Raw genomic sequence first — 22,703 nt, forward strand, 5'->3', positions numbered from 1 at the left:
TTAGGTTTTATGATCGCACTGTTCATTTTTGGGTTGCGTTTTCGTCGGTTAGGGGTAACGAACATCGAGCGTGGTTTGTGATAGACCTATTCAGAAAGATAATCAATGGTTAACAGTTTTCGTTCGTAAAAAACTATTGAAAATGGTTAACAGGGTAAATTAGGTTTGTTGAGCAATTTTTAATCAAATTTGCATGACTTTAAAAGTCATCGATTCAAACACTTCAAAATGCGTTTTTCGAATGCGTGAGTGTAATACATTTGGCCAGATTCTAACTTGTAGCTATCGTGTCGAATGTGCTTCGTTGCAGACAAGCGAACGCACCGTTAGCTTTCTCAAAAAATTCTTTAAGTATGACAAAATGCTTTTTAAGTATTTAAAATATCCCTGAGGGTATATATGTATATATACCGAAGGACTATAACACTAGGGGCCCTCACTCCGTTCAGGAAGTTCCCGATAGGGTACAGCCTGGACGCCAATTCGCCACACAGAAACCGGAAACCATTTGCTCTTCCGGAAAAACTGACGACTGAGGCTGTGAGTAATCAAGTAGAGCAAGTTAGTTATATCGATGGACAAACAGTTTGTTTAAGAAACGTTCAAACTGGACGAACTAGTGTCAAGTTAAACGTCATCTAGCGGTAGTAAATTACCTTTGGGAAACAAACAAATAAAAAAGGAAGAAGCTCCATTCGGATTTTAAATTATAATAAGTATCTTAATCAGAGTTACGGGGAAAAAAATAAAAAATAAAATAAATGAAAAATTGATATAGTTTGGCAACGCTGTGTGAGGTGCAATAGGTAGGGCTCGGCCCCGATTTCAAATTAATCGGGGACACCGAAAACCCTCACCGAAAAATGAGGTTCGGGGACGGTGCGGTGCGGTGCAAGCACCGCACCGAAAGCACCGAATAGAAATTTGCCTGAGGTGGTGCGAAAAACAACAAATGACGCTATGGTTGACTTAACACCGGAGCTGTCTCCTGATAGGTCATCTATAATAAATTGCTCCTCATAGGTCAATCAGGACCACGTGACTAGTGTGACATTTGTGTTTGTTGTCAGTCAATGATGAGTGGTGTGTTTAAGTTGTTTAGTTTATTGTTACTTATAGTTTGAATCAAATTGGACTCGTATTTGTTGTTTTTTAAGTATTTTTTTTATCAACCATTTAGTGAATTTCAACAGAAATGCCACCAAAGAATTCACAAGGGCATAAAAGATCTTTGTCGGCTTTGTCGAATGTTTCAAACGTTAGCTCACCAAGTAATAATTTTAAACTTGTGATATTACTCTTGTATGAATACGTTTCATGATAAAGGAAATAATTCTGTGATACAGAAATCCGTAATTCTTATGAAATTTAGTTTTCCTGGTTGATTGGAGCCGAAAGGTTTTTTTTTCCCATTCAACCTTATTTAAAGATTTTAAGACACGTTATATGACATTAAAAATTTTGATAAATAAAATACCTAATGTGTATTCATTATAATTAGTATATGTTTAATTACGTAGTAATTATGTATTCTTCAAATAACTTTTTTTCTAAGTTATCCTACACAAGCTATTAGCGTTGTCTTACTCTTATGTATTGAATTTTGTAATTGCTTTCCTTGAAATCGGGGATTGCACCGAGCACCGCAATCACCGCATCGAGCACCGCAATCACCGCACCGCAGAAAATTTCACCGCACCGAATCGACTAAAAAACTCCCCGATTAGTGCGGGGCCGAGCCCTAGCAATAGGTGTTACCTTAATACATATGTAGTGCGACCATGTTGACAGCCTCACACGGCCTGTGGAAAAACCAGTCCGTTGCCAGGCGACGCACAAAGCCCCGCCTTGAAAACAACTTCGCGGCCTGATTTTTCCCTATCTTCATGACCGACGCGCCATCTCTCTGAAAAAAAATCTCCCAAAACTTCGAGTCGCTCTTAGATTGCTCCGTGTTCCTTTATCGTTGAGCCGATAATTTACACGACCCCTTCGTTAATCTCCGCGTTATCTCCTCTACAACATGACGTCAAGTTTTGCGCCACAGCGTCTAAAATAAGAAAACGTATAAAAGATACGTACGAGACCCTGAAATCGACTCGAATGGGCCGACTAAACTGCTCCGCACTCCTTCGTCGTTCAGCCGATAAAAACGGGGACTCGACCGGGAGCTGCTGCGTTATTTCCTCTACAAATGGAGACCAATCTCAGCGGCACAGCATCTAAAAAAAAAACGAACGAAAGATTAGTGCGGACACCCCTGAAATCGCCGCGCCATCAGCGCCATCTCTGGGGTAAAGTCTCAGAAAAAGTGTCGGTCGATCCACCGGTCGTTGTAGAAGGGTAGGGGTGCCTGTATCAGGGGGTTGGGAAATGTGAATTTTGATAGAATCCCTATCGATCTATGGGTGTGATTCATCGAGACCGAAATTCAGTAGTCCAAGTGGTGAGCTAGTTGGATCAACTACCACCACAGTTCCAAATGCTTCAGGAAGCGATGGTTACGCTTCTGCTCGCGGCAATGTTCCACGAAATTAACCCGCTCCAATGCCGATACCTACTTTATCATCGACCTCGTCTGATTCTACCCAAATTCCTTCCGCTTCTGCCAAGCCTGGGAGATGCCCTCCAAGTGGCCGTGGTGTCACTGGCGCAAAAAAACGCAATGGCTCAAAAATCCTTGGTAGTTCTGCGGAGCGCCCAATTGTGCACCCGTCAAGTGGTAATAGTAGTATAGGTACAGAAAATAATGCTAGCTCTCAGCAGGCAAAACACATGTTTACTGTAGCCTACTGCTACCAGTCGACGTACTATGCCCTGAAACCTAATTCCAACCCACCAGAAGTAAGTTACAGATGTTAGAAGCCATTTTATGTTTGTTTGATTGACTGAGTTTATTCTTACAGTAGGCCCTATTACTTCATAACAAGAGGAACGCTTCCACCCCAGTACGCACAAACCATAGGACTTCCGGAAGCGCCTCGCATGGCTAAGTTTTAGAGACGGTTTTACTGCAAAGCATGTAACTTACCCGTTTGCTCACCAAAGTGTTCAAAGAATTTCTTTTACGGTGTGACATGATTTTAGTTTTTTCTTACCAATCAAGATTTCAAACCAATCCAACAGTTGCAAGCTGAAGCTGTTTATATGTGAATGTTGTACTTCTGTACTTTTTTTATAACTGCCAGAGCAAAGAAAAAGCTTTGTTTTAATGTAAACAAGACACTAAGCCAGTTTTAACGTCAGCATTCTCTTGCCCTATGTTTACACTGTCGTCCGTCCAGCGGCGAAGTAAAAGGTAGAAGACCACAATGCATTCAAGAAGATTTTATGTAAAGATACCGGCTTTCTGTTCATACAAATCGGAAGAAAATTAAACAAAGATAACACACTAAGCCCAGACAAGAAGAAAAAAAAGGTAGACGTAGTATTGTTTCAGTCAAAGTTTAAAAATCTAATTAAAAAATGAACTTACATCCAGTACCCTGGCGCTTGCTTTTGCGTAGGACTCGCCGGGCAGTGACGGGATTAATGATGAACATGTCTTAAGGGTGATGACGAAGCCATGGTAGATTTTAAACCAACCAGTACAACCAGAAAGAAAGGGAAATGACAATCGTTTGGTTATTTTTATTGCGCACCACGTAGAAGACATTCAAGGCACGATTAGTCGACGATCAAGTAGAAGAGAAATGGGCTACGTCTAATCACAATGTTGGGAAGCTTACGAAACAAGTTTCGTAGGTCACGTTCCATGTCGGTAGGACGGTGTTGCATGCTAATAGTTAGTCACGCAACCGAACTAATTTTTCCCTTCTTGAATCGCACGGAACAGGGTGATCGAAATGTTGAAAGGAAAAAAAGACAAGTAACAGCAGAGCACACCCACACAGCACATTTGGTTCCCCAGGACCTCCCAAGATCCTCTTAATTTCCTCCTCAGTCTTACTTGTGAGCTTCCTAAATTCCTCTAAAAACCATCTTTTTGGTTACCTGGTGGCTTCCTGATAACCTCCTCAGTACCTCTCTCACCTTCCCGAGGATCTCCCCATAACCTCCCATAATGAAACAAATTAACCATATATATACCGGCTAGTATTCCGTACCCAGCTCCGATTTTCAGCAATAATTGTAATGATAAAATGAATACATATAAACAAAACACATTTTTCAAATGTTTTATTTATTCATCAACTACATTTGACTTTTCAAATTCTGCTGACAGTGACGAAGCCACTCGGTTACTTGATACTGCACTTTAACTGTAGTTTTCTCATCACCAGCAAGGTCTTTGTTACCGAGGACGGCACCTGTAGTACATTGCAAAATTTGTTACTATTAAGCCAGAATAAATTCATCTTTATCGATCTTTACCAGAGATTGCAGCATAGATATTCTTCAGATCAGAAAATTTAGCTTTCTCGATTCCTTTTGAGGATTTTCCCGTCCAAGTGAACTTAGTTCCAATTTCGTATGAGAATAACTTTTCCATTATTGCATAAACCGTTTTCTGGAGATTTATTCCACCGATACGGAGCAGCAAAAGGATCTGAAAAAAAATTAAAGGTTGCAAACGGAAATAATAAAAACTGAATATTTACTGTTACCATTTGTTGTCGAGATTGTTGGTCCTTCATTGAATTTTCAAGATGTTCAATAGCATCGAACGAATCCAAATGCAAAAGGAATTGCTGTTCATTTTCTTCGATTCTTTGTATTGTACAAATACACGGTTTCGGTCTCGAGTGCAAAAGATCGTCGATTTTTGCAGTCATTTCTCGAAATTGGATTTTTAAAAATTCCAAACTTCTTTTAGTGTAGTCTTGAAATACTTAAAAGATGAAGTACCAAAAAATGGATTACATTAAATTCAGTTCTAATAAAGAAATTGTTGAAAAAATCACCTGGTTCACAAATACTGTTGATGTCACGTTCAACTTGAAACTGAGACAAATTAGCAACCTCCACGTTTTGATATGCCTCCCGACGCATTCTCCTTATGTGAGCCTGAGATGTGCTGCTAGCAGTATTAACCCTTTTCATTATCAAATTTACCTTGAATAAATTGATGTTGACGTATGACGTTGACGACCAAGTTGTTTTTGTAACTATGATGCTGCAAGCCTGCAACACTGATAACAAAAAAAATTAATACAAATTTTGACTGTAATTCTTTTAAACTAATTTACCTCTAACTTAGAGCATCAATGCACTGACAAAACAAGAGTTCAGAGTGAGTAGAGCATGGAGAATTAAGTAGACTGTACAGTTACGGCCACGAGATTCAAATTTCAATCCTGATGATAGAATAGTTTTGCAATGCCAAGAGGAATTTTCACTACTTAAATTGATTTTTTAGATAAATTACCAAGGCAAGAATATCAGGTAATTCAATTCCAGAATGCAGCAATAGTTGACGAAATCCACGAGAAGATGTAATCCACTTTTCAGTTGAAGAAAACGATATCCAGAAGGCGAACTCGACGAAGAACGAAATAAAATGACTGCCAATTTATTTTTATCTATTTATTTATTTTTGGTCTACAAATTATTCTATTCCCGACCGTCAGAGATGTCAGCAATAGCGACGCAGAACGTCAGCCACTGCAACACCAGCCACTGTTGTATAACAAAATTACCCTTCCGCACAACCAGCGGGGATGTCAGCTGTAGCGACGCAGAACGTCAGCCAGTGCAACACCAGCCACTGTTGTATAACAACAAAAATACCCTTCCGCACAACTAACGGGAATGTCAGCGGTAGCGACGCATGAACGTCAGCCACTGCAACACTAGCCGTTGTTGGTTTACAAAAATGCCCTTCTGCACAACCAGCAGGGATGTCAGCGGTAGCGACGCATAAACGTCAGCCACTGCAACACCAGCCGCTGTTGTTTCACACACAAAGAAAAAGCGCACCAAAATACCCCACACAACACAAAGCCGAAAAATAAAAAATAAATAAAAAAAATTAAAAAAAAGTAAATAAATAAAAAAAAAGGCTGAAATCTACTTGGAAACGTCCTTTCGACGAATTACCAGCAGCAATTGAAAAATACACCAAAAAAATGCAACGAGAAATGTCTATTCACCGATCCGCCATGTTGGTTTGGCGCCAAGAATGGGAAGAATCCGCCACAAAACCCAGCAAATCGGGATGAAATTCGCTCCCAAACACCCAAATGCCACGTTCAGCGACAAGATTTTCTTCCGGAGAATGTCGATGGATGTTGAAATCTGCCTCAGCAAGCTGGATGTTTCCGATAAAGCCGAATGATCAGTTTTAGCAAGGGGTCACCACGCCGTCGCAGCCACGGGAAGCGAGCACTCGATCCCACTTCTGACACCAAATGTCGCCGGATGGCTGGGAAATTAAAGATAAAGTCACTGTTCGGCTGGATCACTCGCAAATTTAGTGTATTCCACACCTTGACGGCACAAATCCGGTAAGGTAAAACACAAAAGAAACAAAACTGAAATGTTGGAGGACGATGCTCTTCTGCCTGCTCTGCTCTACGTCTCGCGCCCAACTGCCGGTCTCTCCTTCCCTAACGCGTCTTCTATTGTTCGCCACCTAGCGGTCGGAATTGGGACTATCCCGTACCGCCACAATAGCGGCTAAGGTTGAAAAAAGAGTGATTGATCGTTTTACGTGTTGCCAGCACATCAAACGATTTCAGTTAACACAACACGATGCTGCATATACAGCTGGATTACGGATGGCAAAGTGATGTGGTGGATGCTATTTGTAGAAACAATTAAGAAATAATTCAAATAAACGAAACCAAAACAAAAAAAAAAAATCGCAAATCAAGCGAAAATTTAGAAATACTGATAAAATCTTACCATACAAAAGGCATCCTGAAAACATTATAAATAGAACAGCGTAAATTTTACGAATGATGCCGTATACGCAAATCCGATAACCTTCCTCAGGACAACATTGGGAGGTCTAATAAAAGCTTGGGAGGCCAAGAGCCTATTGGGAGGGTCCCAAGAGGAAGCTGTGCTGTGTGGGACAAAATAATCTCCTCCCGACCCCAGGATTCTTTTTTCAGTTGCTTTTCTTTATTTATCATTCTCCTTCTGCTTGCCCATTGTTTTAATTATATGGCCATACTCGTCATCGATAATCACATGCGCCCAAAGGCGTTACCGTGTGATTGACCCTTTATGTTCTTCTCCTTCTTGTCAATTTAAGGACTGTTACTCAGTCGCTTGAATCGCTCGATTGTTGCTTTGCGAATTCAGCGGCAAAAATAGCAGCAGTTGGTAGATCGGGGTTTCTGTGAGGCAGTTCTTTCCCTCAAATCACTCAACTTCTAAGCGACGACGAAAAAAGAAATAATTTACGAACTTGTCCACTTTCTCGTTTCTCTATAGACGGGAGGGAAAGGGGGGCGAATAAGACACGCACGAATAAGACACGCTGTCACCCACTGACAATGATCGCCTCTTCATACAGGCAAATTTTTTGGCTTACATGTTTCATTTCCTTCCTCAAGGAAACATTTATTTTTTTTTTTAACTCGCTTCTTAATATAATTATATTTACTTTGTAAAAATCTTTAAAATATTCTCATGGATGATAAAAGTGAATAAATATATACTGATTAATCCTAATACATAAAGCACTTTGTGATTTGTTTCATCGAAATAGGCGGTAGTCGTATAATACGCGTGAGACCGCTTACGTCGTAGTGCGCGTGAGCGCGAAAAATGGTTTGGCGTCGATTCAAGGCATATGCATAAAAGATAGTCTGTTTTTTACTTCATATTTAAAATCAGCATAAAAAGTTGAATATATAGTAATATTTTCATAATAGAAGGCCCCAAGCGTATGGGGATATTTGGCGTTGAAAATGTTGAAAAATCGGATTCGTTTCCTGTTTCAATCCTTCGTGCTTTCCTATTTCACCTATGCATTCATCACGCCAACTGTTATTCGATGGAAACTCATGGAAAGAATCACGTTTTTTTTTTAACTGGTATTTGCACACCTATGCACTACGCAACTTTTTGTGACCATTCTGTAGACAATAGAAACACGTGTAAACGTGAAACCCCGCGTCAATTCAATAATGTTCGCTCTCCTAGATTGTAGCCTTACAGAAGACAAGATTTCTGTACATTCAACAGGTTCGAAAATAGAACGAATGATATTTATTTGATTGTTATGCATGCAAAACAAACATATCCGTTTCATAACTAATTTCCCTTAATTTTTTGTTTATTTTTTCATTTCATGCCTCAATATTGATTATTTATATTTTACAACGAGTTCGATTCTGAACGCCAGATGGCGAAGTCTTCACCTCCCTTTTTCGTCTTATTGGCTCTCACAGGGGTAGGGATAGGAATTCTGGCTACACCTCGGACACCTAATACCTGCTTAACGAGTTATATTTTGGCGACTTTGAGGTAAGCGGATTTTAGCTAGAAACGGGTCAAAGCTTTCCTTTCACATTCACTCCGCGTTAGATTCAAGTCGAAAGTTTACTCAGGACAATCCTATTTTAGTTGTAAAGGAAAGTAGACCGAGTTTGTCTCTCATGGTCGATTGCCCCGAGGAATATTGGGTACAAACCGGTACAAACCAAGAAGGTGAAAATGGACTACTTTTTGTGTGTGGAAAAGGTCCGCTAGGTGATAGTGGGTAAGATGCTGGATGTTCACTAGAAGAAGACAGACTTATTTCACAATCAAAACTATATACAACCATTGATTTTTGTGTGTTCATTCGATCATGCTTGAAGCTATTAGGGTAAAAGAGCGAATTGGGACAGCGTTTGGGCAAACAGTCTTCCTTATGGAGAATGCGTGTAAAGCCGATCTGCTAATTTGGGACAAAAACCCTAATTCGTGGGACACTTTTTCTAATTTGGGACAATCATATTTTTTAAAACTAATTCATTCATTCGATTCAGTTTTTAATTCTGAATCGATTTGCTTAAGACACCAAACGGGGTGCAATAGGAAAATATTGCGAAATTTATGATTTAAAAAACCAAAACAAAGAGCTGTCAAAACGAGACTTCATCTGTACAGGCCTGTGTACTTGCAATCGAAACTCATGTCAACCACAAAATATTTATTTTTTATAAATTTATATCATACTGTTCTCTTTAAGTAGCCAATAGGCCATCATATCATGGTAAAAAACAAAAAAAATAAACGTGCCTGGAATTTTCGAGAAAATAGCATAGAAATTGCCGCAAGTATGCCGTAATGTCCCAAGTTATGAACCGAAAAAAATCACCTAAAATTTACTATGTCCTAGTCAGTATCAAAGTAACCATGTTCCTAAAGTGTATCTTTACAAGGCGGTAAAGTGTGTTACTACTGCAGTTCAAAAATATTAATCTAATTGGTGATTGATCTCGATCTCTTTTTTCCATAAGCACCCATGACGCTAAATCTGGACAGCAGACTACGTAAATATGGATAAGTTGTACATAAAATATGGCCGTATGGCAGTGGCACAGTGGTAGAGCATTAGTCTATAAATTCTACAGCCGTTGGTTCAAATCTGACTAGTGATAGAATATAAAAATATTGAATAACTTTTTATTAACCATAAGGATTTCTAATTTTTTTTTGCCACACATTGTTACTTCACCAAAATCATTTAAAACTAAAATTGTTCCAAGTAATATTGACATCGCCGGGTTCGCTTAAAAACTCTTTATCAATCGGAAGAATTCATAACCAAAGCCAGCTAACAATATTCATCTAATCTGCAATTGCAGTTCTCATAATTTTTTTACATAAACTTCCATGACGCTAATTTGGGACAGCAAACTGTACACTAAATGGCTCATTATTATTTTAAGTTACGTTTACTAAGCATCGGTATCTGTGGCGTAGTCGTAAGGCGTTCGCTTGCAAACTCGTTGGTTGGAGGTTCAAAACTGCTTAAGGACTATCACTTAGGTCTTTTTCTTGATTCTAGATTTTTTTCCCCCATATTAAGAGATATTTTTTAATCATCAAATACTCCCTAAACTAACACAATAACAGCAAGTGTTTGTGATAAATCGATTCGTTTTAGTTTCCTCTACAATATTATTGATTTTTTTACTAAAATCATGCGAGAAAAATTATTTAACTTGTGTTTGCAATTCTAATGTTTTTTACATAAGCTCCCATGACGCTAATTTGGGACACCAAACTGTACACTAAATAGCTCGATATTATTTTAAGTTACGTTGAGTGTTTAAAAGCAACTGTGGCGTAGTCGTAAGGCGTTGGCTTGTAAACTCTGCGGCTAAAGGTTCAAAACTTCTTACGGACTATTTCTTAGGTATTTTTCTTCATTCTAGATTTTTCCCTCCACATATTTAGAGATATTTTTTAATCATCAAAGACTCCCTAAACTGATACAATAACAGCAAGTGTTTGTGATGAATAGATTCGTTTCAGTTTCCTCTACAATATTATTGATTTTTTAAATGAAATCATGCGAGAAAAATTACTTAACTTCTGTTTGTAATTGTAATGTTTTTTACATAAGCTCCCATGACGCTAATTTGGGACAGCAAACTGTACACTAAATGGCTAGTTATTATTTTAATTTATGTTTTTTATATATCAGCAACTGTGGCGCAGTCGTAAGGCGTTGGCTTGCAAACTCGGGGGTTGTAGGTTCAAAACTGTTTCTGGACAAGCTCTTGGGCCTTTTTTTTTATCCTAGATTTTTTTTCACATGTTTAGAGATTATTTTTAATCATCAAATACTCCCTAAAATGACACAATAACAGCTAGTGTTTGTGATAATTAGATTCATTTCAGTTTCCTCTACAATATTATTGATTTTTTTATTGAAATCATGCGAGAAAAATTATTTAACTTGTGTTTGCAATTCTAATGTTTTTTACATAAGCTCCCATGACGCTAATTTGGGACAGCAAACTGTAAACTAAATGGCTCGTTATTATTTTAAGTTGACTTTGTAAATTATCAGCATCTTTGGCGTAGTCGTAATGCGTTCGCTTGTCAACTCGAAGGTTGGAGGTTCGAAACTGCTTACGTGCTATCGTTTATGTCTTTTACTAGATTCTAGATTTATTTTTTCACATATTAAGAGATATTTTTTAATCATCAAAGACTCCCTAAACTGGCATAATAAAAGCAAGTGTTTGTGATAAATAGATTCGTTTCAGTTTCCTCTACAATATAATTGATGTTTTTACTAAAATCAAGCGGGAAAAATTATATAATTTATGTTTGCAATTGCAATGTTTTTTACATAAGCTCCCATGACGCTAATTTGGGACAGCAAACTGTACACTAAATGACTCTTTATTGTTTTAAGACACATTTTTTATAATTCATTAGTTGTGGCGCAGTCGTAAGGCGTTGGATTGCAAACTCATTGGTTGATGGTTCAAAACTGTATAGGTACAATCTCTGATGGCTTTTTTTTTTATTCTAGATTTTTATCACATTTTTAGAGAAATTTTTTAATCATTAAAGACTCCTTAAACTGACACAATAACAGCAAGTGTTTGGGATAAATAGATTCGTTTCAGTTTCCTTTACAATATTATTGATTTTTTTACTAAAATCATGTGAACAAAATTATTTAACTTGTGGTTGTAATCCTAATTTTTTTTACATAAGCTCCCATGACGCTAATTTGGGACAGTAGACCACATACTAAATGACATGTGTACGTGTTATAGTTTATATTTATTTTTCGTCAACCGTGGCATAGTCGTAAGACGTTTGACTGCTAACATGATGGCCGATGGTTCTATACTGTTTAGATGCCAGTTCCGAATTTTATTTTCTATATTTTTTTAAAATCACTTTTATGAGGTATTTTTGAATCGTCAAATAACACTTAAACCAACACGATTTTTTTTAATTTTTTTAAGATTTATAGATTCGTTCCAGAATCTTTAACAGAACTGATAAATGTTTCACTTAAATTATGGGACAATACCCGTCTAACCTGCGAATGGAATTCTCATATTTTTTACATTTGCCCTCGTGACGCTAATTTGGGACAGCAGACTACATATTACATAACAAGTTACATTTTTGCAACAGGTTTCGTGAATGGTGGCTCAGTCGCAAGACGACGGTGTTGCAATCTAAAGTACGATGGTTCAAAACATATTGGGGCTTTCATATTTTTCATTTTTACTAAAGTATGGCTTACATCACATTTTTTGAGATAATATTCAATCGTCTAACACACCTAAAACTAACGCAATATAAAAAAATAATGGGAGTAATATATTCCTTATAGTTGCATCTACAAGGTTGAGGAATTTGTCGAAAAAATTAATTTTTGGTGTCGGCTTCGAGGTTCGAACCACGATTCTTACGATCAAGAGGCCAGTGCTTTACCTCTGAGCTACCCGTCTCTTGATATAAAGATGTGTATATTTAGACCATTTTTCAATGAAACCCCAAAATGCAGTCAAAAATTTGTTGTACGGGATATTATCGGACTTTAGAAGACGGACTGTTGCACAACAAAGAAAACAATTAATGAAACATTTATGTTATTAAACCAATTCTAAGGCTTGAACCAGAACCCTTTCGTCTCAAGAGCCAAGCACTCATCCACAGTGCTAACCTGATAGCCATACAAAAAAAAATTTTGCCATCCAATGCACTCCGAAAAGTGTGTCCCAAATTAGCGCGTTTGCTTAACACGCAATCATATGGGGAAAAGACGGGATAAAAAAAGCATTTTTAATAAATATTTTTACTTAAACATTAAGACTTATAAGTAAATTCCTATTACGCCGAGTTAAGGCGACATGGAAAATGTGAAAAAGAACGGAGATTTCAGAAAAATCTACAAATAAATATGTGTCCCGATAAGGGACAACATGTTCAAAAATAAATGTCGTTTACGGAGCTCATAACATGAAAAAAATTACTAAATTGTCTTTAAAATTATGTCAAGTTTATTAGCTTTGAAGTTACGAAAAAAAAATGTAAAAGGAGATAGCTTTAAATTTTTTGAAGTTTCGAGGATGAAGCCAGATTTGAATCTAAGTCCCAAAAATATTTTTTCATTATTTTGGTCAAAAGGATGCAAAAAAACATGAAAACATTAGATATCAATCGATTTCTTTTTTCATTCTGCGTCGATTGATATAAATATATCGCAAAAACATTTTTTTGCGTTTTTTGAAAAAATCAGTGTCCCAAATTAGCGTCGGCTGTCCCAAATTAGCAGGAATAGGGGTTTTTTCTTTTTCCACATATTGAAATAAAAATAGTATTTTATGGGACAGACTTACACTTAATTGGTAGAACTTTTAATTCTCTTTCTTTTGATATTATTAGTAAAAGGGTTTGCTTAATATTACCTTAGATATATCTGTTGCCCTCTAAGTATCTGCTAACAGATAGTACACTCCCAGGTTTTTCGCCCGTAAGCAAAACGTACAGATTTCAATTACCGTTTTCTCGGGTTATATTATGATTTATAATTTGTCCTTTGGACGAATTGCATAACTCTTATTTTAGTTTATAATTCTCCTATTAGATATTTCAGTAGACCCTCCATCGGAATTTTATTCGTGAAATGAAAAAAATTGTATTCTTTGTCCCAAATTAGCAGGAACCGGGCCGGTGTCCCAATTCGCTCTTTTACCCTACGTGGATTGGATTCAGCCCGATGATTGGATCATTACTAGCCAGTTTACTGGCGGTCTATTATTTTGCGTGGTGTCGATCGCGTTTTGTTCGGCTTATCGATGCACTTCCCGGACCTAAAACCTTACCGTTTTTAGGAAATATTCTCGAACTGAACGTTGTTCACGATGGTAATTGCATTTGCTTATAAATTTCACGTTTTATTACTACCGTCATGATTTTTTTCAGAATTGCTGAGAAAACCGTCCTTTGATTGGATTAAACAGCATGGTAGCATCTATCGAGTTTGGTTTACAGTACGTCCCATGGTCGGTATTGCTTCGCCCGAATTACTAGAGGTATTACAAAGTGCGAACGTAATTTAAGTTAGCATTTCAATGTTTTGCACATTTTTTTTTTTCTTTTGGAACCGTAGCCCATTTTGTCAAGCCATACGCTGGTAGCCAAAGGCAACGAGTACGATTGCTTGATTCCTCTTCTAGGGAAGAGCTTAAATGTAGCTAAACGTAAGATTTGTTTTTTATTTAAATAATGAGTGGAGAACGGCCAAAGTGTTTTATTTTGACGTATCATTTCAGCTGAGGAATGGAAGAAAAATCGCCGTCTTCTTAATCCAGCTTTCAAAGGTCAAATTCTCAACAGTTTCATGGATGCCTTCCACGACAAAAGCCTTCTATGTGCGAAAGAATTTGAAGAAGCTATCGAATCAAATAGCGGGGGTGAAATTAATGTTTTCCCAATCATGACGCATTGCACCATGGATATCATCTGTGGTAATCTCTGAATTAGTATAAGATATTGAAATTTGTGAAATAATGGCGAGCTAAATGTTTGGATTCAAAAGAAACAACCATGGGAGGAAAGACGTTAACCGGTGAAGACAAAGCGGGTTACATTAAGAACATGCACGCTGAACAAGTAAATAACTGTCATAAATTCTTTTCCATAACACACAACATTTATTTCAAAGCTAAGTTAAAACTCCGACAATGTGAGAGTAGCTTTGTAACTGCCCTACTAGCACAGATATATCCAAAGGATATCCTATGGAGGTTAGCCCTGATCCAGTTGTATATCTCAGTTGGACGTCCTATGGATGTTCGCAGGATATACTAATGTCCTCTCCTATGGACGTCAAACTTGTACATTCATAGAACATCCGAATGGGACGTCCATAGGATGTTAAAATTTGGTCGTCCGCCTAGCTTATATTGGTCCAAACGGACTTCGATTAGATGTCCTATTTTGGGTCTACCCGTACCATTAATCCTAATAAAATTAGCAAAAATTCGTGAAATCAATTTTGAATTTAATGTATTAATCAAAAATACAAAAGACAATCCACTAATACAAAATACAGCAGATAACTTTCAGCATTTGTGCCAATAACATTTTTAAAAAGATGGGCGTTGGTCATGGTGAAATCGCAGATGGCTGAACGGAAAATCTGGATTGATTGAAGAAATTGGCGATAGCATTTCCTGTAATTGAAAATGATTTCCCATATGATGGTTGTGGAGCCAATTCAGTGACGGAAACTCTTTTCCTGTTTTGAGGAGAGGTCCTTGCGCCGATACTCACCAACGGGTTACCTTTGATCCTGTGACAAACCAGGGATTACATCAAAAATACTTAACGCATAAGAAAACGTAAATACTTTCAAGCGGTTCATTTCAGGCACGTTGCAGTCCTCGTCTTTGTAGTCGTCGAAGAGAATATTCGTTGGCCAAGATGGACTTTGTCACGATATCAACGATCGATTTGGATGCCGCGGTGACCGACGTCTTTATTATACAGCTTACGGAGACCCACTCTGTTATGAATGATGGGTTAACGCATGGATGTGGCACGAACTATAACTTAAAGAGAATTTATCGTTAACTAAAAATGAAGTTCAGTAAACAAAAAAGGATAACTATTCTAACCTGGAGTCGATTCTGGGATTAAAAATTTCTCCTGTTTCTTCACAATCCGATTTTTCTTAAGTGATGCTCCACTTGATGAGCGAAATTTTTCCAGGTGACGTGACATTACTAATTGTGATACACAGATTATATTAACACAATTGACTAATCCCTATTTTTGTTTATACTTGCCAAATTATAAGGTTTTACTGTAATTTCAGTAAAGTGAAAAAGTCTTGTGCCACCAACAAAAATTCTTCTAAAGTTGATTGTCCGTCCAGTTCAGTTCTTGGTTTCCAACTTTACATATTTTTACTTTAAATTCCGGGAATACGACATTTCGATTGAGATTCCACAAGGTTAATTTCGAGACAATGATGATTATCAAAGTCTAAGGTCAGTGAAGGCCGATTCTCCTCCACTGACTGTTCTCTCAATACTGTAAAGATAATTTCTACATTACAGAATCAATAATCAGTATAAAACTTTGGTTACATGTTTCTTACCTTACTTTTACACAACCTACGAGCTGCTGCCCCCGGTTGGAGGTGGCATATCGTCCTCATTATCTACTTCCATGTCTGCTGCCGCTTGCAATGACTTACGGAATTTTTCTGGCATCCCCCTCATGACTGACTTCGTTAACTTTTCAAGCTCGTAATCTTTAGCCCTCCGGCCTCCTGTGTTTCGCACTGCTTCTAAAAATTGAAATACTTTTTTAATGATATCATACTTATATATTAATTTTTTTTCAATTTTACTTATCAAAGATAGCTTTGGTAATGATGGATTTCTTCAGTCCCTGGTTCTGATGGTTCTTTGTGGCCACTCCCTTCCAATTAACGAAAGCCATAACCTTAATGGAAAAGACGCGATACCATGCGCGCTTAACTGCGCTAGTTATGGATCCACCACCTAAGTTACGAATAATGGTCACCTACAATTGAAAAATTATAGTCATAAACTGGGTTAGAAAAAGTAATTAAAAAAGAAGAGAGATTATAATAACTTATCTTACCAGTTGATAATACTTATCATTATCCAATAGAATTTTCTCCAGCAATTTTACTTCCTCAACTTCCTTTAGCGGCTCCGGCAAAAAATCAGGATCCATTTCCTGTTGTTCAGTGGCTTGAGATTCTGTTGGCATTGTCATCAAGACATCCATTTTGCCATCAATTACTACCATTTTCGACATAACATTTGAAATGATTTCTTCAAGCTTTATCACCTCTTTCACCAGTTTTGCTAATACTGCTTTGGAACCTAAACATTAATAAACAGTACAAATAAATAAATTTACTAAATTACTAACGTTATTAGCATTACTACAATTACCTTAATAACGCAACTTCTGGACAAGCATAATTGGAAGTTAACGGAAATCGATTGATCAACACCCCCAATACGGTTTGGATGAATAGGAAAAGATGACGATTGTGCTGGCTGCAGAGCAGGCGTCGATTCAAAAGGAAAAGATTGATTCAAAATAGTTGAATCATTCGTTTGTTGTGAAGCAGCTTTGGAAAACAGGCCAGACGGAATCGCAGGGGTAGTGAAGACTGCCTGCTGAGCTGGGGGTTGAGTAGGCCCATACATGCCAATACTGTCATAACTCTCATCGCTTGAACACCCATCTTGAATGGCCTCTGTTGGCAAATATCTGCCTGGGGCCCTCTTATTTCTCTTTCCTCTTCCCATTGTTTGCTGATAAGACTCAGAACTGATATCTGTCTGTATTGTTGCCTGATTTTCTTGTGATCTAGAAGCTTCATAAGAGTCTGATAAAAAAAAATTACTTTACTAAAGCAAACTTAAAACAAATAATAATTAATCAACTTACTGAAAGCTTTGCGAACAGTACAAGAATAAATTTCCCAATTAGGTTTGAAAGGTTCTCTTTTCATCGCAGCAATTCTTGCATCCCCCGTTGACCTAGGGTAGTAACACTTGTTGCCCTCAAACACCCAGCAATCAGGCACAGTGGCTACGTAGAGCCCTGTGGCCGTTAACAAATCCACCAGCAAAAATGTCCCTATTGATACCTAAATAACATAATATGAAACGCATTAGAAAAGAATAATTCAGTTACATATCGTGTACTCACAGTTGTAGAAGCCATGATATCTTGAACGGGTTAATGATAAACCAACACAAGGTAACCTGTGTATAGAATAGGAAGAAAATATGTTAGGTTTTTTAAAAATAAATGTTGATGTTCTTTCAAATATAAAAATACCACGTTTTGGTTGTTCACCAAACACATGGATTTCAAAATTTCATGCATTGCAATCAGATTTAGCCGTACAGATCAGAATTTAGCAGTACACCGAAACAAAAAAAAGCACACAGTACATTTATAAAAGTAACATACCAGATAACGAGAAATAAAAATACCTGCTAATTGTTCAAAAGTACAGTGGAATAGCCTAAATATTAGTTTAAGTCACCAGCACACACGCGCATGAGTGCAGAACACATGAATGACAACCAATTTCTCGGCGTCTATTCTTCTTGCAGACTTGTTTTTTGTTTTCAATCCCTAAACACAGGCTCGCTCGGAAATAAAAATTTAATGCAGGGTCAAAAGCAGTCTAAAAATGACTAATTAATTTTTCACATTTAATGTAATTGTTATTATCATTTAAATGAAAAGTTTTTAATTGTAAATAGTGGAAATACCGAAAACATGAAAACCAAATAATAGCTGAACATTTTGGTTCCTGTTTAGTACCTGACTTATTGACTGATGGAAACTTAATGGTTGAATTTCTATTTTTTTCTCGTTTTAAATATCAACATATTAGACAGTTAAAGTATCAGAGTTTGTTGCAAACGAGTGAAAATTAGTGTGTGATTTCTCGTAACTTATCATGTTTCATGAATCACCGTCGCCACAAAAAAGGAAACGTAAAGAGGAGGTTGGGCCTCGCCAAATACGTCGCCGATTACAATTGTCTGTTGAAAAATTTTTTAATGATTCACATTGTGAAGCACTTGTGTCTCAACAGTAAGATAAGATCTTAGTACTTGTATGTACGTCGCTTGTAATATTATTTTTTTAGAACTTTCACTGCCTCAGTTTCTAGTCTGCCAACTTCAAGTGGAGTGATAGATGAAGAACATAATTATCCTGTTGGTTCAACCACAAATGAGCCAACGGTAACTGAAACCTTACATGATTCTTTCCACGCAGCAGATATAGACAATTATTCAACGCACCAAAGTCACTCAGTGCATGGTATGTATACCCATATAGCACATTTCTGCCGTCGGATGTCCGAATCATGGCCGAACATCCGTTAGATATCTATGTACTCAATGGGTAGTTCCAGGGATGTCCGTCGGCTAGTCACCTTGGAAGTGCAATGGATGTGCGAAAATTATATTCTACGGACCTCCTTCCAACAGCCAAAAAGATTTTCAATTGTTTCATTTAAGGATCGGCCTCGAGCCAATCGGGCACTTTTTTGCAAATCGGGTTTCTCATTTCGGGCCATCGAGGCGTGGCCCAGGGTGGAAAATTCTTCTCCCTGAATTCAATTGGGGTTTTCAATCAATTGGATTGCAATCAATCGATTCATCAATGCAAAAAACATTATCGATTGACCCGATCTATCCGATAACAACCCCGATAATAGCTCGTTCTACCCACTTGCCCCGATTTTTACTCTGAAACCGAAAGAACGGCATTTTTTTTTATTGCTTCGGGGCAACGGGTTAACCTCAAATTTTTCCCCGCCCCGCCCCAGGTGAAAAAGTGGCACCTCATTTCAACCCCGAATGCACTTTATCGGTGCGGGGCGGTTAACTCGATTAGAACTAATTGGGGCCGATCACTAAGTTTCATTATTAATTGTCAAAATTTCTTGAGAGGGGGAAAACTTAACCGTGTTCAAATTTTTCCCTTGAACTTATTTTTATTTGAAGTCCAGCATTTAAAATGAAAAATTAAAAAAATAAAGGAGTAATTATCTATTTGCCGGATGGTTTATTTTAAAATTTATTACAAAAAATGAATAAAATATATGAATGTCGTGAGTTTGTTTGCACAAGCTTTCCGTTTAGCTTACGGGAACCAAGCCATTGAAAATTAACTCACAGAAAATAAATATTATTCGGCATCTAATAATATTAAAAGCAAGTATACTTATGATAGGATTATAATTTCAAGGAATAAAAAACTACTTTAAACTTAATAAATCATGCTGAAGTTTAAAATTCAAAAAATATTTAGCATAAATTGTTTAATTTCAATTTATACACCTCTGGTTTAACCTAAGTTCGACATCATCTTGACTTCTTAAAAATCCTGTATGTGATTTGTTATCGAAAAAGCTCAAGTGTTTTACAACAATTCGATCCTATTGTTCGAAAATGATATATAATATGTCTGTAGATTGACACAGTGGAATAATATTCGACTGTGATGCGGGAGACCCGAGTTCGAATGCTGGTATTGTCTAATGTTTTTTCAAGAATAGATGTCCAATACATGTCATATAGCCAAATGAAATCCCGTTCGGATATCCTTAGAATGTCTGACGGCGCTGTTGAGGGCGGTCAAAACCAAAAAAAATACATCCATAGGACATCCAAATCGGATATCGGGCTGTCCGGAGGATATCAAAAAGATGTACTCAACATCCGACCCCGACATCTGTCGGACATCCGACGGACTGCCTTGTGTTATGTGGGTATTTAAATATCTATGTATGCAAGATACTTATTCGATGTCTGAATTTATTTTTATTGTTTACAAAAATTACAGCAATATCGATCACCAATTGCTTGAACCTGTCAGTTCCGATGATGAATTTGATTACGCTCCTGATAGTAATATTGAATGTAGCAGTAGTGATGATTCAATAGATGAAATACATTCATTTGTCTGGACTGAAAGTGAAGATAGCGAAGATTATTCCGATAGGGATGAAGGATCTCCTAAAAATACAGAATTTGAATGTACAGTCAAACAAAGTTTGATCGAATGGGCAGTAGGCTGCAACATACCACGGTGCCACGTCACCAATCTACTTAATAGATTACACAATCATGCAAAACTGACATTTTTACCACTGGATTCGAGAACTCTTCTCTCGTCAAAAAGAGGGAAAATTCAATTGCGGGATATGCGACCTGGAAAATATCAACATTTTGATATTGTAGCTTCTCTTTTAAAACTCTTGGCTGCAATGGAATTTAGTGAAACAGAAATTCCTGATGTTTTATACATGCTGGCTAATGTGGATGGCATCCCTTTGTCGAAAAGCTCCTCAAGTGATTTTTGGCCAATCATCTGAAAAATACAAGGTGAGTGTTTGTTCAATACATTTTTTTTTATTGAAAACATACTGAAACTAATTTTATGTTTTTTTCACTATATTTTCTTTATAGGATGGGACGACATTTTTGTCGGTGGTATATACCATGGATCAAAGAAACCCGCTTGCATCAACGAGTTTCTATCTGCTTTTCGAGACGATGTAGTGAGATTAAGAACTGATGGCTTGCAATATCAAGGTAAAAATATCAAGGTGATACTTAGCGGTATATCTTGCGATGCGCCTGCTACTTCCTTTGTTTTGAATATTAAAACTCATACAGCGTACTATGCCTGTAGAAAATGTACTACTAGAGGTCTATGGGTGGGTAACACTATAAATCATTATAGTCAGGCAAAAACGGCAGGTCGGGTTACATATCCAGAATTAAATGCACCTCTCCGAACCGACAACTCTTTTAGAAATCGCCTTCAGGCCAAGCATCATAACGATGATGGTCGGAGGTCGATTATAGAAGACATCCTTGTTGATGTTGTGGAAGATGTAGTTTTAGATTATATGCATCTTGTGTGTATTGGGGTGAGAAAAAAGGACTTAACGGAATGGATATCGGGAAAGTTTGATAGGCTCAGATTTTCTAACGAAACGATTACAAACATATCTTCTTACTTGATTGGAATTGGGGAGTATATTACTAAAATTTTTGCGAGAAAACCTAGGCCCCTTTCCGAACTACCCCGGTGGAAAGCAACTGAGTTGAGATTAGGTTTGTTGTATATTTGTCCTGTTGCCTATGAACCATACTTAAGTAAGGAGAGGTACTCTCATATGATGTTGCTCCATGTGGGAATTAAGCTTTTAGTAAATAGGGATACATGTAAGACTTACGCGGATTATGCGGAAAATTTGTTAAAACTGTACGTTAATATTGGTGCTCGGTTGTATGGCGACAAGTATGTAACGTTTAACGTTCATAATTTGATTCATTTAGCAAATGACGTGCGTAAGCATGGAAGTCTCGACGACTTTAGTGCCTTTCCGTATGAAAATAAGCTGCAAAAAATGAAAAACTTGTTAAGAAAAAGTGGAAAGCCACTGCAACATATTGTCCGGCGGCTGGACGAAATAGACAAAGCTAAAAGCAATCAAGAACATGCTGCCAATTCAAGTACAAATATAAGCAAATATAGACTGGAAGGTATTCATTTTTCGGGGCCGATTTTACCACAGTTATCTATGGCCACGCAGTACAAAACCTTAAAGTTTAAAAATGCCGTGCTAAACAAAACAAAATCGGAAAACTGTGTATTGCTTGTAGATTCTAATGACGTTTTTTTAATGGAAAATTTAGCAAAATTTCACGAACAAATCTTTTTGGTTGGAAGAAGATTCCTGAAAACAGAAGACATGTATACCTACCCTTTAGCCTCTAGTTTGATAAACGAATATGTTGTATCAAATTTGTCGACTAATCTTGAATCCTTTCCAATAACATCTGTTAAGTGCAAGGCATTTCGAATTCCCATTACCATTCCCAGTAATGGAAAGTACTTCGTATGTCCCCTTGCAAACCACAGTCTGTTTTAATAATGTATAGTTGAATTGCAATAAACAAATTCAAAATTATTTTGTTTGAATTAAATCGGGTTGGCAAAAAACAAATGACATGCGTTCAGCGTTTTTAAAATGTATGAAAAGATACAACAGTCCCAATTAAGACCAAGTGTTGTTTAAAATGAGCATGTCTCTTTGCGGTCCGTCCTGGACATCCTAAACAAAAATCAATTAGGATCTGAATATAACATCCCAAAACTGGACGTTATTGGGTGTCCGGTGGACGTCCAAATATAAACATTAAATTGGACATGCTAGTTGGATACTAGGTGGACAA

The 22,703-nt window shown here is 37.3% G+C and overlaps 3 protein-coding genes and 3 long non-coding RNA genes across 9 annotated transcripts; 4 read left to right on the forward strand and 2 right to left on the reverse strand.

Annotated features, from left to right (window-relative positions):
- Positions 1 to 2,744: 2,744 nt before the first annotated feature.
- Positions 2,745 to 3,229, forward strand: LOC123472225. The gene is made up of 2 exons (XR_006646568.1): positions 2,745 to 2,844; positions 2,907 to 3,229. It is a non-coding gene; the product is annotated as an uncharacterized LOC123472225 (long non-coding RNA).
- Positions 3,230 to 4,164: 935 nt separating this feature from the next.
- On the reverse strand, positions 4,165 to 6,568 carry LOC123472263. 4 transcript variants are annotated; one of them, XM_045173548.1, is made up of 7 exons: positions 6,429 to 6,568; positions 5,369 to 6,364; positions 5,190 to 5,297; positions 4,905 to 5,132; positions 4,608 to 4,831; positions 4,375 to 4,549; positions 4,165 to 4,310 (listed from the first exon to the last, which is right to left on the reverse strand). In XM_045173548.1, the coding sequence occupies exons 4-7, from the start codon at positions 5,041 to 5,043 to the stop codon at positions 4,195 to 4,197; spliced, it is 654 nt and encodes a 217-aa protein (XP_045029483.1). In that variant the 5' UTR covers positions 5,044 to 5,132; positions 5,190 to 5,297; positions 5,369 to 6,364; positions 6,429 to 6,568; the 3' UTR covers positions 4,165 to 4,194. The 4 variants fall into 4 exon arrangements, with proteins under 4 accessions (XP_045029483.1, XP_045029485.1, XP_045029484.1 ...); XM_045173550.1 differs by having other exon boundaries at positions 5,369 to 5,479; positions 6,093 to 6,542; XM_045173549.1 differs by having other exon boundaries at positions 5,369 to 5,504; positions 6,093 to 6,542.
- A 1,753-nt stretch (positions 6,569 to 8,321) lies between these two features.
- Positions 8,322 to 9,198, forward strand: LOC123472272. The gene is made up of 2 exons (XR_006646627.1): positions 8,322 to 8,421; positions 8,521 to 9,198. It is a non-coding gene; the product is annotated as an uncharacterized LOC123472272 (long non-coding RNA).
- A 4,394-nt stretch (positions 9,199 to 13,592) lies between these two features.
- Positions 13,593 to 14,777, forward strand: LOC116922314 (cytochrome P450 4c3). The gene is made up of 6 exons (XM_032928698.2): positions 13,593 to 13,793; positions 13,852 to 13,961; positions 14,039 to 14,129; positions 14,202 to 14,396; positions 14,468 to 14,541; positions 14,625 to 14,777. Exons 1-6 carry the CDS (start codon positions 13,646 to 13,648, stop codon positions 14,775 to 14,777), a joined length of 771 nt encoding a protein of 256 aa, XP_032784589.2. The 5' UTR covers positions 13,593 to 13,645.
- A 143-nt stretch (positions 14,778 to 14,920) lies between these two features.
- Positions 14,921 to 15,656, reverse strand: LOC123472271. The gene is made up of 3 exons (XR_006646626.1): positions 15,549 to 15,656; positions 15,281 to 15,476; positions 14,921 to 15,223 (listed from the first exon to the last, which is right to left on the reverse strand). It is a non-coding gene; the product is annotated as an uncharacterized LOC123472271 (long non-coding RNA).
- A 4,585-nt stretch (positions 15,657 to 20,241) lies between these two features.
- On the forward strand, positions 20,242 to 22,438 carry LOC116923890. The gene is made up of 2 exons (XM_032930450.2): positions 20,242 to 20,840; positions 20,925 to 22,438. Exon 2 carries the CDS (start codon positions 21,371 to 21,373, stop codon positions 22,397 to 22,399), a length of 1,029 nt encoding a protein of 342 aa, XP_032786341.2. The 5' UTR covers positions 20,242 to 20,840; positions 20,925 to 21,370; the 3' UTR covers positions 22,400 to 22,438.
- Positions 22,439 to 22,703: the final 265 nt, after the last annotated feature.

The sequence above is a fragment of the Daphnia magna genome, linkage group LG5 (assembly GCF_020631705.1).
Source record: "Daphnia magna isolate NIES linkage group LG5, ASM2063170v1.1, whole genome shotgun sequence".
Lineage (NCBI taxonomy): Eukaryota > Metazoa > Arthropoda > Branchiopoda > Diplostraca > Daphniidae > Daphnia > Daphnia magna.